At 40.1% G+C, this 14,354-nt stretch overlaps 1 protein-coding gene across 3 annotated transcripts in view; it reads left to right on the forward strand.

Annotated features, from left to right (window-relative positions):
- Nucleotides 1–14,354, forward strand: part of cpne7 (copine VII) — a 31,940-nt gene that overhangs the window by 9,460 nt on the left and 8,126 nt on the right. For all 3 annotated transcript variants that reach the window (XM_034581424.1, XM_034581425.1, XM_034581426.1), the window contains exons 5-11: nucleotides 968–1,042; nucleotides 5,289–5,372; nucleotides 5,454–5,543; nucleotides 5,763–5,861; nucleotides 6,062–6,148; nucleotides 6,493–6,552; nucleotides 7,638–7,771. In XM_034581424.1, the coding sequence (XP_034437315.1) occupies nucleotides 968–1,042; nucleotides 5,289–5,372; nucleotides 5,454–5,543; nucleotides 5,763–5,861; nucleotides 6,062–6,148; nucleotides 6,493–6,552; nucleotides 7,638–7,771 (629 nt within the window). The remainder of the gene's footprint in view (nucleotides 1–967; nucleotides 1,043–5,288; nucleotides 5,373–5,453; nucleotides 5,544–5,762; nucleotides 5,862–6,061; nucleotides 6,149–6,492; nucleotides 6,553–7,637; nucleotides 7,772–14,354) is intronic.

The raw sequence follows: 14,354 nt of genomic DNA on the forward strand, positions 1-14,354 counted from the left end.
TCCATAAAGAGTTTAATGTACAAGCTGAGACAATAACCTGAGACAGCTGTGCCTGCAGCTGATGGTGCTCTCTATTAATGTCCATGTCCTGTGTCAAGTAAAAGCCACGTCAGAAGAATCACTGCTTACCACAGGGCAAGAGTACTTTTGGAAATAGAAAGGAGAAATGCTGTCCGAATACTACACAAGCTTTAGAACAGGGGGGCTTGTATTAAAACTATTAAAACTTGATTTAAAATACACTAGTACAGTGCCTGTTGTAAACCTGCCTGTTTGGAATGGGCTGTTTACTTGGTCTGTGCTATTCCTCCAGAGCTACTTCAGAATTATTTGTCATCCGTGAGTCCTCCTCAAACGATATACTGTTACTTTTTATTGTTTGTGTGCTGGCTGTTGTGTGCAAAGCTTTTTATAAACAGTCTATGGTGCAGAGTGATGTTAGAAAACGTTGTGTTCATCCTACCTGGTTTATCTGCTGTGAAGAATTTATAGTCAATGTTTATCATAAAATGAAAGCGAATTTGCTTTGTTATCGTTCACATGTGTGTTCAAAGGCGTGTTTAACCATCAACAAAAACATCCGACCTGGGCTCACAACTTTTCAAAATAAAAGCTCAACTAAACCTTTGAAGCAACAAAACGAACATTGTGCTTTTAGTTTTAACAGTAAGTGATTCCCAGGACCACTAATAATACACATGGCAAATGTGAAGCTGATAAGATGAATGGTTCACGAGATATGCATTTCATATACAGACGTTTGTGGAATGAGTAGGTAGATTAAATATAATTAAAAAGGTGAGAAAAGATTTGTAAAGGCGTCAAATAGTTGGACGACTGATATTGACCAGTGTGGAGTTTCTTCTCTTCAGTTATAACTGTAGTTTTCCTTAAACATGCATTGTATCGTCAAGGCATTATTTCTTGCCAATAAATAATAAAGAGCACATATTTTATTTCCTTTCAGGTTCACGCTGAGGAAATTTCTGGCAACAACGGATATGTGGAGCTCTCCTTCTGTGCCAAGAAGCTTGATGATAAGGTGAGAAGCAGCACATGTTTATGTTGAAAACACCAACACAGTGCATGTTTTATTAGATGTGGCTTAGTAGCAGTAGACAGCGACTGGAGTAATAATAATAGAATAGTCATCATACTGTAGAGAAAGACTTATTGTTGTGCACATGCAAAAAAAATTATCTTCAATTTCTTTATAAATCATTATATAACACATGATATTGCATTATTCTAAAATATAAAGTTAAAGTATGATCATTTGTCAACATACTAGTCTGACACGTAAATTACATGACAGATTATTATATCACATGAAATCTGAGTTGTCACTTGTTGAATTCACATGTTGACCTTAGCTCCACATGCTCTCACACTGTCTAACTTTGCTGAAGGCGTGTTTCAATCAAAAAGACAGCAGGAGCTCACATCCAACTCAAACTCCGGCCATCAGAAGTCGCACCGTGTTCTCAGGAGCAGGAATCACGATGCAAGACTCTGAGACAGCCCTTAAATCTCTGTTGTATCGGGAGGAAAAGTCACATTTTCTACAACATATTTATTTTTGAAAATGAACCTAAAAACAAAATCATCCCTCCTGTGCATGTGATATTTGCTTTGTGTATCCAGTCTCCTCCTGGAAGTCTTATATTTCTGATGAAATGCTCGAGGATGCACACACTTGTTTTGTTTGAAATGAAACAACAGATTTCTGCACAATCAAATAAATCACTGTGACATTTTAGGATGTCACAGATGCAGCAGCATCATAGAGGCACAATGGGGTGAAATGATGAGCCAATGAATGTTGAAAATGTTCATGAACAACGGTGTGAATGTGAAAACATTTTGCTTCTGGATGCAGTTGACAATTACAGACTGACTTTGCTCGGGTAGTTTCAATCTGGTTAGAAAATGTTGCCAACTTTTAGAAGTGTTGATTACAAATGTTCTTCTCCTGAATAGACGCTGGATATATGAGGGTCTGGCTGTGAGAGGTGGGAACATTTAGATGTCAACAGAGTTGCATCACATTTGCTTCAAAGCAAAGTTGATGCAGTTTCAGATAGCGATGGGATTTGAGTAATCAGGAATTTCCTTAGCTTCAGCAGCCGCTTCTGGACAGCGAAAGGAGCCATAAAGGCCACCCTGACAATAATTTGCTTAATGAGTTGTTGCAGCCAATGTGTAAACATAATTAGTTTGTACCATTAAGTGATTTGTATTTTTAGTGAAATGTAGTTTAGCGCGTTCCAATCGTAAATCAGCCCGAGTGATGCTCTGTCACACTGGTCGTCTGATGGAGGAGGGATGTTCAGTTTGTTCTCTCTGTGTTCAGTGGGCTGACTCATGTTGTCAGTCAGCACTGGCTTGATGCAGGGGCTTGGTCTGTGTGGAGGCATGTAGCCACCGCCAAAAGAGGAACAAGTTATAAAACATACATTTTTTTGTCTTATTAGCTGTCTTGCTATCGTCACTGTTACATTGAGGAATAAGCTGCGTGTGGACCTGCAGCTCCACAGGAATTCATGCAGTCACTGGGGCAAACACCAAGCTAGCTTTGGATAGTCAGAACTGTGAACATGTTAAATATGTGTAAAACGTACAAGATGTAACCTGTGGAGGCTTTAAAATCTTTTATCTTTTATATATAAAGCACCATTCATACACGGAGGTAGATTCAAGGTGCTAAAAGGTGTCGATAGAGCTGGGAAGCGTAATGAAAATGAAGTAATGAGTAATGTTACCAAGTACTTTTACTCAGAGTAATTACTGTAAGTATCATTCTTCAAGAAGTGGTTGCAAACAATACCATCCAGTGGACATGTGTCTGACCACCACTCTGACCAGGCATTTAACTGGTCTGCCACTAAATGCTGCACCATGACCCTGCTGCCTCTGTAAAACCAAAAACCACCAGCAAACAAGTGCTAAACACACTCCATCGGTTCATGATTAATCTATCCACTGTTAACATCTAAATGCTTAACAGTGCAGCTGTAACTGATAAACCTCTGTGAAGGAGGTATTCATCAGTGTTGAAATGAGGCATATTAAGGGGGCCCAGATATCCATAAGTGTGTAAAACTTGCTGTGGCCTGGGGTCTGTTCAGCCTTGGCAGAGATATGTGTTTTTTTAAGTGCTTTTCTAGTTAATTGATGGGGACCAAGATGTTGTTTAAAGGGCCGATGGTGGATGTCAACAGGTGAGACAAATGATCACCCTGTCACACTAGAGTTTGATATTATGAATTTAAAAGATTTTATCAGTGATCAGGTGTTTTATTAAGTTGTTCAAAATGCATATTAGCTGCATATTGGGTGAAGCAATTTATCTCACACAGACAACGGAGAGTGACTGAAGCGGGGAACAGTTTCTGATAACGTGCTTGACGGCTGCATAACCTGAACCTGCTGAAAATATGTACGAGGAGGATTAATGATGGGATATCATAGACTGTGTTAACGGGGGCCATGATTAACATTATCGGCATTGTTAGCGTGGGATTACGGTTTGACATGTGCATCTGATCCGCTCAGTCCATGCTGCCGATGCCACTGGCTAGCAGTTGCTATGACAACAAAGAAAGGATGCTCTTTTTTTTTTTGCCTCTGTCCCTCAGGAGATGTATCTGGATAATGTGGCAGGAAATGCAGCAGTAACTGTTTCATTCAGTGCTCACAAAAGCTGGGACACACGCACACACACGCACACACACACACACAGTCATGTCTCCAGGACTTCAGTGGACAGTACATTGACTTACATTCATTTCCTGGAAACTAACCATAATTACTACAAGGTAATCCTAACCCCAATTTTTACCCCAGCCTTAAAACAATGTCTTCACCTTAATGTGAAGAGTAATACCCAGGCCACACACACACACACACACACACACACACACACACACACACACACACACACACACACACACACACACACACACACACACGCACACATACACACCCAGTAATCATTTGTTTTCCTCTATCAAGAATCAATTGACCTAAATAATCAGTGTTGCTCTGCACTTGAGACCCAGGAGTTGATTTGAGGCTATTGCAAATAACTGCAGAGGATACACAATCATACACATTTTCAATTTAGTGGGATATTCACCAATAACGATGACGTAAATGGACGCAGCTTTCATTGAATTGGTGATCGCAACCCGATGCTGAGGCTTTTTAGGTGCATTATGCACACGGGAAGTCGTGGAGTGCAAAAGAAATTGTAAAGTCTCTGCTGTGAGCTGGAAATATTGGCTGGAGAAACCCATTAAAATGTTTTAGAGCTGCGAGGACGGTTGTAAGGGAAGGGATAACAGGTCACTGCGATTATTGGCTCAACAAAAAGCTTTAAAGATTGAATGGAGAAGAAAATGTAATAAGTTGGGATAAGTGTCATGATTTGGACGCTTGAAAAGTATTTTCAAATCCTGCTCTGACCCACACCCCACAAAAAATTGCATTTTTTTCTCAAACTTCACAAGATCAGTGATGTCTCCTTCATGCTGCTCTGTAAGTTCTGCTTCCTGTTTGACCTTTGATCACGCACATGTACCTCTGCAAAGAAGCAATGAGGAATCAGCATCAGCAGCCATTTTTCTCACATGCATCAGCCAAACAACCTTTATATACATAATGAAATAACCCAAAACACAGGACTCTGATTGGTGATGCTATTCTGTTATTTCGCCTGAACTGTGCTCATCACAGACCCACAGTAAATATCAGCAAATATTTTCTGGCTCAAGACAAATACTGTAAATCAAACCCTCAGTGATGGTGTAGGAGTCATTCACTGTCATTTGTCTCTTGTTAATTTTGGTCTCAATGAGATTTCCCAATTACAACTAAAGAAGAAAACTAGGATATTCCTTTTTTTTACATACTGATTTAAATCATGACAACTCCCCAAAAGTGAAGCCAAAGCCTCTTGATCGCCCCCTGTTGGCTGGCTGCAGTATAGGTCATAAATCCCGCCTTCTCCATGGTAATCTTTAGGATATGAACCAAACCACTGTACAAGAGACAGGAGCCTAAACTAAATGTTTCAGACAGAGGCTGAAATTAAAATTATGAACCTGAATATGAAAATGATAAGTCTCATTTAACTTGACTTATCTTCAGAGAGATTTGACCCAATGTTACCTGAGGAAATACTTCAGATTGACTTTCTAATCTTTTCTGTGAACCAGTTGCTTTAGGGCCTGTTAATAACATTAAGAGACAGTTGCTTCCATATTCAGTTTTCTCTGTTCCTGCAGGATCTCTTCAGTAAGTCAGACCCATTTTTGGAAATATACAGAATCAACGACGACGCGACCGAACAGCTCGTGCACAGAACTGAGGTAAAGACGTCACATTCCCTCAGTTTCATCCAGAGCTGTTTATGCATTTTCTTCACATGTGACATGTTCCTGCTCTAACAGGTGATTAAAAACAACCTGAACCCTGTGTGGGAGCCCTTCAAAGTGTCGCTCATATCCCTGTGCAGCTGCGATGAGGACCGAAAGCTCAAGGTGAGATGACACACCATTAAAAACCACAGGTGTCACTGTGGGAATCTGTGTGTGAGACGACTTCCATTCAGCTGAAATCTGAGAGCAGAGCCGTGCCGACAGAAGTCACATAGTAAACAGTGTTGTCTGTGTGTGTGTGTGTGTGTGTGTGTGTGTGTGTGTGTGTGTGTGTGTGTGTGTGTGTGTGTGTGTGTGTGTGTGTGTGTGTGTGTATAACAGTGCCTAGTGTGGGATTATGACTCCAGGGGGAAGCACGATTTCATTGGCGAGTTCTACGCCACCTTCAGGGAAATGCAGAAAATCTCCAGTGGAAATAAGGTCAGTGAGAGAGACGGAGCGGAGCCAGCCGTGTAACTGTTTCATCCATTTCCAATATGCTTCTCATTTTACTCTGCTGAAATCATAGACTGGATATAAAAAGGCTGAAATCCATCACTGATGAAACACTTCATGTGCTCGTGTGTGTGTTCGAAAGAGATTTTGCTCCCTTTTTTCAACTTCAACTCTCTTTGTTTAAGGTGACGTGGGATTGTATGAATCCAAAGTACAAACAGAAGAAGAGAAACTATAAAAATTCAGGAGTTGTCATCCTCAGTGACGTTAAGGTAGGAATCTGCTGTACAGATTAATCATATCTAACAGGAGGGAGTTGATCAGTATTTTGCTGTTTTATTTTACTTTATGACATAGGAACAAAATAGAAGAAACGTATATAAGAAAAACATTAACCCATGAGCTTTTTGTTTGGTTTTATTGTTCATCTAAATGTGAAACTGTAATTACTGTTTACAGTTGCTTTCACAATGTAAATCGCAACATGTTTACACTCGACAGATTAGTTAATTTAATTCAGTTTTAATGACCAGATGCGACGAACACTGACGCTGATCATTTTCTCTCTTCCACTCAAACACATCTTCTGAAGAAATTTGTTTGTTTTTTCTTGCAGCTCCACAGAGTGTATTCCTTCTTAGATTACATCATGGGAGGATGCCAGATTCATTTTACGGTGAGTTGGTGTAGCTGTCATTGTGTTTTCAACTGTAGCTTTATGAAATGCCCTAAATCATAGCCCTCCACACCATGGCTCCTCCATACCAGTTGTATCTTCTCCATCCCTATACTCCCCTTCCCGTGCCCTGTGCTCCTCCTCAGCTGCTCTCTCTTCTCTCTGTCCTCACATTCAAACTCAGCACTACCAGAGCCTTCAGCTGCTCTGCACCACGACTCTGGAACCCTCTGACCCCTCACATCTGCCAGCTGGACTCTATCGAACTGTTCAATTCACATCTCAAAACACCTCTGTATAGAACAATCTACCACACATGACATCTCTGGTTTAGTTCACATGATGAAGTGTTAGGTGTCTATGCCTCTTGCTTTTTAACTATTCTTGAGTCACATATGTGGTATTGATAGGTGTTTGTGTCTCCTAATCTGAATTCAATACTTATATTTAACTTATTCACGTGTTTATTTCTGATATATTGTAATGTGTCCTTGAGCGTCTAGAAAGGCGCAGTGAAATACATTGTTTTTATTATTGTTATAGATGAACAGACGTTGGTTTGTCGCAGTTAAAATACAGTTAACATTTTCCAGCTTTTTCTTTTGTTGTGAAGCACAAGACAGAATTTCAAAAATCTTTTTTATTCTCGAAAACTCTCCCCGATGGTGTTTTAAGTTCTCTTGTTGTAGGCAGCCTCGAATAATAATTTCTAACCTTCTTCCACTCCTGCCCTTTGGTCTGGCCTCTGTAGTGCTGTACCTCACAACGCTATGAATATTAATCACGGGGACTGCTGTGATACATGCCGTTCCTTCCTGGATGAAATAGCCGGCTGCTTGGATCTTAAGAGTGTGGAAGCTGCTGCTGCCTCAGTGTATGTGGGTGTAGAAAGTTCAAGTTCCTACCTCTGATCAGATAATTTATACTGCCATCAGGCGTATTTCAGGCTCGCTCGCTTACAATAACTTCCTCTATCAAGAGCAGCCAAGTAATAGTCTTGGCAAAAACAAAAAAAAGTTTGAAGCACCAGAAGAAAACTTAACTGACTGTGTCCTATTGTTCACTTTGCACTTCTTTTCTACCAGGTTGCCATTGACTTCACAGCCTCCAATGGAGACCCCAGGAACAGCTGCTCATTGCACTACATCAACCCGTACCAGCCCAACGAGTACCTGAAGGCTCTGATAGCAGTAGGCGAGATCTGTCAAGACTACGACAGGTTTGTCATTTATTTTTGTCTTTGCAGTAAAGATTGTCTGCGTGTCCTGTTGTGAATCGGAGCATCAGAACGCTCCACTCTGTGTGAATGACACACAAGGGCTGTAATGGAAATTGTGGAGCAGTAAAGAAAAAAAGGAGGGCATAGAATCCTGCAGGTTATTATATATATATATTTTTGCTGCTGGCCTGCCAGCTCCCCTCCATCTCCAATTCAATTCCTCACAGAAATGGACTGTGCATTCTGAGTTCTATCCATTAGCCGAGTTACAAGCCTCACATTGTCAAACAAGAAGCGATTACTTGCAGCTCACGTACAATCGTGTTTAGCGTCTGCATCATGTTCACACTGCTAAATCAAATTTAATCTGTACCAAACCCGTTTCTATAAGTAATGCACGATAAACTGTTTGTACGGCAAAATTAGAGCAATCAAATTTAGGCCTCTACAGAAATTACTTATGCATGAGGCTTATCAGGGGCTGAGGATGGTGCCATCAGCAGTCAAGGACACTGACACTATATTGGACACACTCTGTGGTCGTTCCTTAATGATTCACAGTTCTTTTTTCCCAAGTATCCATGAATTTCCATCTTTTAACGATCTGTCAGAAAGATGACACTTTGACCTTGCTCTAAGCCACAGGCATTTAGAACGGACAGCTTTTTGTTAAAGACTTCTGAGCTAGTTGTCAGGTTGTTTCTAAACCAATCAGGCGTAACAGATTGGGGGAAAAAATGACAGACACAACATTTCTCTCATTTCATTTTTTAATTAAACAAATAATATAATCAAGCTAATCAAAGTAAAGAGTGAAGGAAATGCATCTTATATTATAACATATAGACAAATACTTCTGTAAGTAAATATATAAATTATATATAACATAAAAAAATGATCAGTTTCTATTGAAGTCATTACAATTACTTATTTTAATAATGGATTAGTACTTTTGATCAAGTCATGATTATCCTAGTTTTATGTGACCTCAATTTCTTCTCCCATCATCATGAAGTAATGTAATTTTCCATCTTGCGTGACTTCCCTGCAGATTCTACCACCGCACACCCACTCTCCACTCTGACACAAATTAACAAATTGGTGCTGTTTTTCTGTTTGCATGTCTGCTTATGTCTCAAAAAATGAATACAAATGCAAACAGCTCTTTGAGGGGAGAAGTCATTATTTTCAAGAGAAACAAATGCCTTCATCCATGGGTGATGTGTGGTATAGAAAAACCAAAGTAAGCTATTCGAGTGGATGGAATTAAAAAGTGATTGGAATTGCATAATTTTTCTAGTGATTTTGAAATAATTTAGTGAAAATTGAGTCCACGGCTGAAGGATCAAGTAATTTATCAGGATAAAGAAGAATCTTAATTTTCCTCTACATTACATTCGCTTCAACAGTAGCATTATTTTGAAAGTGTAGTTGAAGGTGGACATCATGGGGGTCTAGAGGTTGACTGTTGCATCCCTGGTTTGACATCTCCTCATGTTTTCTTTAATGTCACTGCTCTGGCAAAAATATATATACATTATATATATATATAATCATCTGTCCTGGTTCAGTTTAGTCCCACACACACACATTATTGAATCAACAGTATGCAGTGGTGTTTGTAAGGACAGCCCTGACTGTTTTACATGCACTCCACAGTCTGGTCTCTCACAGCGGTGGCTGTGTGTGCTTTCTCCTGCAGATAGCTCGATGAGTTTCCTCCCAGCATCTGTTGCACTGGTCCTCCTCCTGAGCTTGGATAGGCACATTGCCCTGAACGAACACACGCAGAGCCAGGGACTAGGACAGCAGGATAGCAGGCACTTCAAAAAGAAGTGGGAGGCTTCATGGCTGGAGACTTAACAGAGAAAGTGCAGCATGAAGCCAGTTTGAAAAATCATTAAAAACGTGGAAACGATATTTTCACATGAGAACCCCTGCTACTGTAAATGCACATGAGCTGGCTGATGCAGTTTTGCACACATTTACAGTAACACACATTTTGTTTCTAAAAGTGTCAAATATGCACAATTTCTTTTTTAGTTTTTGCAGGGGGGCTTGCAGGTGCTCGCTCATCAATGGGAAATAATTCATAATAGTATGATCCGTTTCAGAGAAAGACCCTCTCATCTGTAGAAACTAAGCCAGATGAGGATTAACACTCTGACTTGTGATTTATGCAGATCCTCCCAATGAATATCTGGGGAGCACTGTCTGGCTAATTATAGCATCCGAGAGATAGCACTGGAGACACTGAAAACCTGCCTGAAAGTGAGCAGTTCATCCATGGAGCTTCATCACTTCCATGTTTACCCAGATACACAGGAGCATCATGCATGGAAACATGCCTCTCGGGTACAGTGACCGCAAGTGTAGGCAGCCCTTCCCTCTCAAGTTGGAATTGTTATTGAGGTGTAAAACGTGGGCAGGCAAACCTTTTAGCCTTTAGTGGATATAGGTGATGTGGGATTGTAGAGTCCTTACAGAGGAGTGCATTATGGAGCTGGAGTGACGAGCTTGTCTGTGTGGGCAGAGGCTCGATTACCTTGCTGAGAACAGTGTGATGCCAGGCACATCTCCCGAGGCTCCTCACATTTGCCGACATTCACGGACAAACTGACTTGGTGAGAACGACTCGTCAGTAGTCTTCTCTGGACCGAAAGTGCTATGTCATACCTCTACTTTCACAAGACATTTTTAAATTTGCACATAGAAATCAGTTCATCGCGGCTCCGAGGGCAATTTGTAAAAGTAAGGAGGGAAAAGGTGGGAGCATACATGCTGTATATCCGCTTTGTTAACAATAACAAGAAAACATGTCAGAATAAAATTGGCTCAGCATGAAATACTCCCTCCCCATTTCATTAAAAAATCGTTTCCTATGCTGGTGAAGCTGGGAGAACCAGCATAGGAAACGATTTGTTAACAGTAGCAATTTTACAGTAGCAATTAGTTTTTTCCTATTATTTTGCATCCATACAACATCCCACAGTGTGTTTGAAAGGTCACAACAGTGGGAGAAAAGCCTGTACTGGGAGTTACTTTGATTGAAATGAATTTAAAATTGAAATGAAAAATGTAAATAGCATACAACATATTATTTATCACCTGCTTGGCACTAATTTATCAATTTGTTTGGGATATTGTTACTGGAGTATGTGTCTATACCTGGATAAACTACAGCACATTAGCATATGAGCGATTGTATTCCACAGAGCTGAAGTTCATTCACGTTTATCTTGTTTTTCCTTTTTCTGTTTTTACAATGATAGTTTCCAAATGTGCGCTTTAAATGGCCCATGAACTGTTTTCAGTGACGTCTTTCTAACTGAGCTCCAATTCTCTAAAGCCCCGCAGGCTGTTGTTGTTGTTGCCTTTGGCAGCTGCTGTAAATATACGAATGCAAGGTTGAGTGAAAAGACATATTTTCCTTTTTATCCTCCAGGTTCCTGAAGGAACAAAAATAACAGTAGTAATAATAATAATACAGCCTGAGCTGCTGTGCTCTGGTGTTACTGTAACTCTATTCCTGCAGCAATAACAGCAGTTACTCACCAAATCAAGTTGCCTCTGTCAAGAGTTCATGATTAAGTTTGTGTAAGTCCACTTCATTCAGTTAATGAAACACCTCTGATTGCACTGAAAAGCTGCTCAAAGCCGTCTTAGCTCAACCAGAGGACAAACAACTCTCCAATTATCACTTGTCAACACACCAAATAAATAAAAACCAAACGTCACTGTCAATTCTCCAGACTTTGATACACCCATACAATATTTACAGCAGAGGCTCTCAATGCCTTTCTCAGTCCAGGACCCTCTCACCACTTGTAATTACACATCTTCATAGTTATGTGAAAGAACAACACAAGAGAAATGCCTTAAAACTGAATACCCATATATCACCTGTTCACATACCCCCCCATTTGAGAACCACTGGTTAAGAGTAAATATATCATACACATCAGTTTAAATATTTGCCCCAAACTCAGATGGTGATGATCTGTGGATATTGTGTTGTGATTGCACTGAGCTGGAGAGTTCGGGTTGTTTTATCAGGCATGAATGAAATACAGTAAACGCTCTGATAAGGGAGGCAGACAAACAACAATCACTGATCTGACTGGAAATAAGCTGCAACAGCTCTGCTGCTTATCCTGAATGCTACACGTTCGACAGCACACTAAATATAGAGTAGCCAATATTGTTATCAAGAAAATCTAAAAACCTGTGTGTATGTTTGGAAAAATATGAGTTAAAATATCACAGAAGGTGCTCTGTGGTGCAGGGATGGTAATATTTGATGCAAAAAAGGAAATCAACCAAAGCGCTGTTGCTGTGGAAATATTTAAAAGCCTTTATTGATGTGGCTAATGCACGGAAAAGATAAAAAAAAATCGATGAGATGTTGTCTTCGACATGAATTAGCCCCACACTTTTTATTTTTGCACAGCAAGTGTGCCTTGATTTATTTCCTGCTTAGTTAGGGGACTTGAAAAACACTTTGGTCAAAACAGTAAACCACATTTTTCACAAGTTTACTCAATAGTCTCTTTAGTTAGACCTGTCCTGTCTGAAAAGTGCACAAAAGATAAAATAAGTACAACAAAAATGGTGAAAAGAACCATCAGAGCAAAGACAGGGCGTAAAAATATGCAAAAAAAACCACTTCAGGTATAAGTCATTCAAACTAATTCTGCACTAAATTGGGTGTATTATACAGTATACACTGTGCCAAAGGAGGGGTGAGTGAGGTGTTTGAGTCCACAAAACACTTTTTGTTTTGTGTTGTTTCAATGAACTGAATGTCCACAACCAGAAGTGGCAATGCTAGCGGACGTAGCCACACAAACCTTTGGGCGAGAGTGTGTGCGGTGTCCGAGTTGCCCGAGGGGACGTGAATGTGCCTCCGAGGAGGATATCAGAGGCTAAAAACATGGTGTAAATGCGAATGTCGGGGCTTGTGGACACTCTCTCTCTCTCTCTCTCTCTCTCTCTCTCTCTCTCTCTCTCTCTGGTTGACTGTGTCTAATACACGTCCGACCACAGCTTGTATATCTATAAAGATTCTGCACCTTTGTTTCAGAGGAAAATTATTGTACGAGTCTTTTGAGGCTACAATTAACATTGTTCTATCCACTTAAATTGAATTGCTGTTGGTTGACTACATTCACAGTAATTCACCACTTTTCAGCTCTGTTTGTGAATCAATCCCTCAGTTTACTCTGTAAAAGCATTTAAATCGAGATTTATTGTGAGGCAGCGGGTGTGGAAGCAAAACCAGTGGGTTTTAGTCGCACAGTGGTAATTTTCACTTCAGTAAAGGCAAAGCAAGTTGATTTTATGTGGCTCTTTTCAACAGCAAGGTGAAGGGCTTTACATTAGATACACTTTACTGTAACCTACTCTTGTGAGAAATTTGTTGTTATTAAATTTAATAAAAGGCCCTGGCACCCGGAAAGTCTTCTGCCTTCATTTAAAAGAGCTGACAGTTGCAGCAGACGTGCAGTTCTCTGGGAGTTTGTAGTAAATGAATGTGAATGCTGCCCCATGTTTTTCCAAATCCTGCTGAGACATAAGTCCCTTTATCTTCAAAATGCCATCTCAAAAAAACTGTTACTTCAGTTTTACCTGTGTTTAACCAAATTAAATACTGACACATGCAATTTTTGATTTGTTCAATCCACTTACAGAAAGCTTGTATGAGATTATAGTCCCCTGATGATATGGTTATGCACATGTATGTCATGTGCGTAGTAGTGATGAGAAATATTTATGTTTTCCATAAACTGAGCAAGTGGGAGCATGTAGATGTTGAACAGAAGAGGCCCTAAAGTGCAGCCTTGGGGAACTCCACATCTCAGAAGTGAAATTAGCGGTAAGGACAAAGTAGTTCCAGGATTTAAGCCACTTTAGTGCTGTGTTAGAAAGAACCATCTAGTTTTCCAGTCACTAATAGGTTGTGGCTGACTCTCTCTAATACAGCACTGAGATCCAGTAATACTAACACTGAGATTCTGCCTCTCTGTGTTTAACTGGATGTCCTTCACCTTAACAAGAGCAATTCAAGGCTTTGCATTGTGGTTTCATTAACCGATAGTACATGCATACAAACATATACATGCCATGGACACTATTTTTCTTTTGTCATTCAGGAAATTGTTGAACGCGCTTTATTGTGAAAAAGTTCCCTGTTTATAAATCTGACCCACATGAAATAGGTGGTTCTAAATATAATGCACTGTCTGGCAAGAAGAGAGAGGCTTGAGACACAATCTTTGTCTTGTTGTTTAGACAAAACTGACCCTGACCTTTGACACTACCCACACAATCTTACAGCGGAATCTGCTCAGAGAGTGGTACGATGAAAGATTGAGGGAATACAGACTGAGGCAGGTGCACACACTGGCTGCAGGGAACGTGGGACAGATTTCCATTTGTAACTGAAGCTTTGAACATTTATGAAATTCAAACAAACAAGGGGTTTGCCCCTGGAAACATGAACAGATGGATAGAAGACATCAATATTTTTCTGATTGCTGTCAACCCCCATCCCAGATGAAACTGCACTTACTGTAATGCATAA

Source organism: Hippoglossus hippoglossus, chromosome 3 (assembly GCF_009819705.1).
Source record: "Hippoglossus hippoglossus isolate fHipHip1 chromosome 3, fHipHip1.pri, whole genome shotgun sequence".
Lineage (NCBI taxonomy): Eukaryota > Metazoa > Chordata > Actinopteri > Pleuronectiformes > Pleuronectidae > Hippoglossus > Hippoglossus hippoglossus.